This window comes from Salmo salar, chromosome ssa06 (genome assembly GCF_905237065.1).
Source record: "Salmo salar chromosome ssa06, Ssal_v3.1, whole genome shotgun sequence".
In the NCBI taxonomy this organism is placed as follows: domain Eukaryota; kingdom Metazoa; phylum Chordata; class Actinopteri; order Salmoniformes; family Salmonidae; genus Salmo; species Salmo salar.
In genome coordinates, this window is record NC_059447.1 from 21,475,001 (window position 1) to 21,480,000 (window position 5,000).

General features: G+C 56.0%; 1 protein-coding gene across 1 annotated transcript in view; it reads right to left on the reverse strand.

Annotated features, from left to right (window-relative positions):
• The window catches only part of LOC106606591 (retinoic acid-induced protein 1-like), a 19,354-nt gene extending 15,158 nt beyond the window's left edge, over positions 1 to 4,196 (reverse strand). Inside the window, exon 1 of the mRNA XM_045719962.1 lies at positions 1 to 4,196. This exon is cut by the window's left edge and continues 2,477 nt beyond it. Coding sequence (XP_045575918.1) covers positions 1 to 4,174 — 4,174 coding nt within the window. The 5' untranslated portion in view covers positions 4,175 to 4,196.
• Between the last annotated feature and the right edge of the window lie 804 nt (positions 4,197 to 5,000).

Sequence of the window (5,000 nt, forward strand, 5' to 3'; positions counted from 1 at the left end):
TGTCTGTTACACTGATGTTGGTTTTACTGGGGTCTGTTACTCTGGTGTCTGTTACACTGGTGTCTGGTTTACTGGTGTCTGTTACGCTGGTGTCTGGTTTACTGGTGTCTGTTACACTGGTGTCTGTTATACTTGTGTCTGTCTGATTAGGAAAGACAGGGATGGCTGGCTCTATGCTCGTACGTTCCTCATTTTGTAACACTGCATTGGGCTTTGTTATACCTGTCAGGGTTTGAGTCAGGATTCCCTCAGATTGCTCCTTCTCTTTTTCCTTTGGAAGCTTATCCTGGGGGGGCTTTCTGGATCTCAGGACCATGTTCTTTCCGTCCTTGCCTGGAGCTTTCACTTCCTGGTTCCCATCAACTTGCTGACTGTTGATGCTCAAGCTCTTCTGGCCTCTTCCTGGATCCCCTGTTATGGGTTGAATGGGACCTTCCTGTTGTGCCAACTTCAACTTTGAGCCTGTACCCCTGGGACGACCCCGGGGTGCTCCTTCAGTTGGTTTTGGACCTGGTTTTAGCCCTGGTTTTGGACCCGGTTTAGGCCCTGGTTTTAGACCTGGTTTTGGGCCTGGTTTAGGCCCCGGTTTTAAACCTGGTTTCGGGCTGGGCTTCGAATCGGGTTTCAAACCTGGTTTTGGTCCTGGTTTTAGACTCGGCTTTGAACCTGGTTTTGGTCCTGGTTTCAGTCCTGGTTTAGGCCCTGGTTTTAACCCTGACTTCGGGCCTGGTTTTGGGCCTGGTTTCGAACCCGGTTTCCGCCCTGGTTTCCGTCTTTCAGGGGGCTGAGGATCCTTAGAAGGTGTGTCCTGCGCGTTGAATGAGCGAGTACACATTCTGGAGCGGGAGCCCTCAACAAGCAGTTTGGGTGTCTCGCTCGTCGTGATTATGTCCTGGTGAGCGGCCATGTCTATCTGATCGGAGAACAGAGCACTCTTGCTGGAGGGAATGCAGGGTTTTTGCGGGGGCGAGGGGGCACTCTCCCCCTCTCTCTCCACACTCAGCTGTCTCCTGAATTCCACACCTGAGTGCATCAGTCTCCTCCTGCCTCGGCCGTGCTTCCGGCCGAAAGCCTGCGGGTGTGCAGATGTGGCCACCGGTTCTGGCTTGGCTGAGGGGGTCACAGCGCTTGGGCAGCTGATGCCCGGCTCCATGTCCTCATCACCTTTCTTTGGCGAGGGTGGGGTGTTGGCCCAGGAGGGCGCTGAGTGCAGTATCGACTTCCCCGGCAGCTGAGGGGAGTCAGGCTCCAGCACGTTGGAATCGCTGCGATCGATATGGTCCCTGGTGTGTGACGGAGCTGGAGGTGTTGCTATCTCCCTGAGAGCTGAGAAAACCATCATGGCCGAGTGAGACTGGGGTGGAGTGTCACAAATGGCTGACCCACTTTCTGGGGATTCTGCTGCTGCTGCTGTTGCGTCCGGTTGTGCTGCTTGGCTTTCTGTCTCTGCAGGCTCTGTGTTACTGTAAGGCTGAGGCTCAGCCAGGCTCTGGCCTTCTGTTCTGCTGCACAGTTCTCCAGAAGGCTCCTCCTGTGGGCTCGTTCTATTGTTGAGGACCTCCTCAGTTGATGGCAGACTCTCACTCTCTTCTCCCTCTCTCTCCTCAGCAGACAGAGGAGGAGATATGGAGTTCTGCTTCCTCTCCTCCTCCCCTTCCTCCTCATCCTCCTCCTCTTCTTCTCTGCTCTCTCTCTTCTCTGAGGCGGAGAGCCTCTGGTCCAAAGCCTCGCCCCGGGGGGTAGGGGATGTGTTCTCCGAGCTGTCTTCCTTCTCTGTTAAATATTGATCTTGGTCAAGGTCACCCCTGGAAATAAAGGGGGATGTCTTCACTGAGCTCACAGAGTCAGATTTGAAGGCCTCCGATTTCATCTTCTGGCCCAGGTCTCCCGTGTGGATGGAGTCTGAGAGGTTTGGGGACTTATCCGCCGAGTCCCCTTTGCCTCGGTCATATTTGTTTTGTATCTTGTGGTACATGTTCTCGTCGTAGCAGTAGCTCTTTCCCTCGGTCACTGCTTTGTTGATCTTGCTATACAGCGTTGGGCCTTTCTCGTCCTCCGGCCATTTCTCCTGCTTCTCTGAGGTTTCTGTGACATTATCGCTACCTCTGCGGTCACTTTCGCTGTCGGAGGTCTTTTTCACGCCATCCTCCTCGTAGTCTGCCATTTTCTCTGTCCAGGCCAACTCCTCAAAGTTTTCCTTCAGTGGCAAGCCAAGACGTTGGATGTCTGGAGGGGACTGGCTCTCCTGCTTCATGGGGCTGGGGATCGTCACACTCACGGGGGACCTCTCATCCCCCACGCTCTTCATGGGGGTTTGTCGGGGTTCGTGACCCCCCTGTGACCTGGGGTCAGGGGTCATGTTGTCCCTGGAAGCCACGCTCTGAAGGCCGGACACAGAGTCACCAGACCGGGTGGACATGTCATCCGGAGAGGTCATGGAGCAGGATGAGGCCGTGTCCAGGCCCAGGTGGGCATTGTTGGGGGCCTGAGCTGGGCTCCTGCCCTGGCCGCAGTAGTAGTACCCCCTCTCCAGCTGCTCGTCAGAACTACTGGAGTACCCCCCCTCCTGCATCTCCATGGGAATGAGCTGGTGCTGGTTGGTGCTGTAGGGGTCCTGCATGGGGCCCCCACCGTGCTGACCCTCGGGGCCTCCTGGCACTCCTTTGTAAACCTCTTCCTTCTTGGAGGAGCTGCCTCCACTGCTCCCAATGCTGCTGCGCTTGCCCCCCTTCTTGTTGGCGACCATGGCCTCGGAGAGCAGCAGCTGCTGCACATTGTTGGAGATGTTCTCCACCTGAGAGGTGAGGGCATTCAGGCTCCACAGGCTGGGGTTGGCAAGCAGCTTCTCAGAGAAGCGCTCCTTCATGGAGACCCCCTGTGTGTAGCTGTGCTGCGGGGTTGGGTGGGCCACGTTGGGGGACGAGGACGGGTGGGAGCGCGGCGGCATCAGCAAGCCCTGGTCCTGCAGACCCGCTGAGGAAGAGGAGGACGAAGAAGCCGCCCCTGGGGTCATTGGTGGCTGGCTGTACTGGAAGCTCTCTGGATTGGTCATCAAAGGGGAAGGGGTGGAGCTGTAGGAGGGCGAGCGGCCTACAGAGCGTGCAGGGGAGTGGCTGGAGGCGGGACTACATGTCTGGTAGTACTGCTCAGGGGATCTGACGGACAGCTCGGACAGACAGTAGTTCTGCTGGGGCTGGCTGAAGTGTTGGTATTTGGGGTGGGTCTCCTGGGGAGTGGGCATGCCTTGTAGTGTGGGCTGGGGCTCGTAGCCACCCCTGGAGGGAGTCTGTTGGTAGCTGTAACTGTTCTGTGGTGGCGGGCGGTATCCCCCCTGCTTCAGACCACTGTGGCTGCCCATCTGCCTAGTGTACTGGGAGCTGGGCGGCATACTATATCCCTTGTAACAGTGGGGCATGGGGCTGCACTTCTCCATGTAGGAGGAGGAGGATGGCGAGGGGGACGGGGGGTGTTGGGGGTAGTGGAGCTGGCTCTGGGGGTACATCAACGAGGACTGGCCTGGGTTTGCGGGATGGGGCTGGTGGTGTGGGCTGGTGTAGACTGGAGCAGAGGCCTGGTGGGTCTGGTGACACTGGCTCTGGGAGTGAGCCAGCATGTTCTGGTCCAGATACTGGGAGGACCCAGGGGGACCCGGCTCCATCCTGCCTACCATCTCCTGCTCGTACTGAGCTAGCTGAACTGGGTCGTCCCACTTAGACTGCTGGAGGTGGCCCTCGCTCATATACTGGGCCGGGTATCCCCCCGGGCCCATGTGATTGCTGTAGCCGCCCGCCTGCATATGCTGGGGAGTGGGAGGAGGCCCTTGGCTCCCCCCACTGTAAGCCTTCTTATCATGAGGCGTCGAACCTCCTCCACCACCCACACCACCACCACCCACACCGCCTCCATTGCCCTGGGGGTATCCAGGGTATGCCTGCTGGCTGTAACAGTCCTTAGGCCCAGGTATAGGTCCACTTCCTGGTCCAGGTCCGGCCCCTGGTCCTGCTGGGGGCATCCCTGTAGCGGTGGCCAGGGCGTGCGCCTCGTAGACCTGCCTGGTCTGTCCGTGGTGGGGGTGCTGTCGGTAGCTCTCCAGGCGTGATAATTCATGGTGCTCCTGCTGGTAGCAGGGCTGGTTGCCGTGGAAACCGCTCCTCTCTCTGCTGAACGACTGCATGGCTCCAGCTATAGGAGGGGTGGGGGGAGGGAGGGGGTTGGGGGTGGGGGTGTTCTGACAGAGCGAGAGAGAGCGGGGGAGAGAGAGATGAGAGAAGGAGTGGAGAGGGAGATGGGGAAAGAGGGGGAGTGATAGAAAAACAAAACAGAGAAGGGGGGGGTGTTAGTATCACAGAGCCAGGACGTTACATCTCTAACTTCACGTCTCTAACCCCAACATCCTTCATCTCACCAGGAAAGATCAGAGACACAATAACAAAGTCTTGCCTTTCTGAGATCAATTGACTTAATATCATGTTCAAATAAAAGAAATGCTCGATTTGAATTCACAAGTAATATTACTGTACACACCTGTACACAGCTGCACTGTAAATACATTCAAATGATTCATTTTCCCTTGACAGATTCTAAGCAAAGGACATATCTTCTGGGCAAGATAAGATGGAGTCTGGACTCTGGTCAGGGAATAGTGAACAAGCTAGAATACAGCGGCCATTTCAACCATCACAAGATGGAGGGAGCTAGCCCATTGTTGGCGGAGCTGGGATTGTCAGGTCATGCAGGAGGCAGTGTGAGTCAGACATGTCTGTTAATGTGAGCGACCTCTGGAGGGGAACCAGAATAGACGGGGCACAAGAAAACACATTACCAGATAATTGGTGTGATGAATAGGTGAGGTGTTAAGAGATAACGGTCGATTGAGATGTTCTGTGACCGAATCCCGTCAATGTCATTCTGCATGAAAAATCTAATGGGAATTTTCACTGTGTTATTGTGAGGCTATTGTTACTCAATATTTACTTGTAATATGCAAGCACATGTTTCAG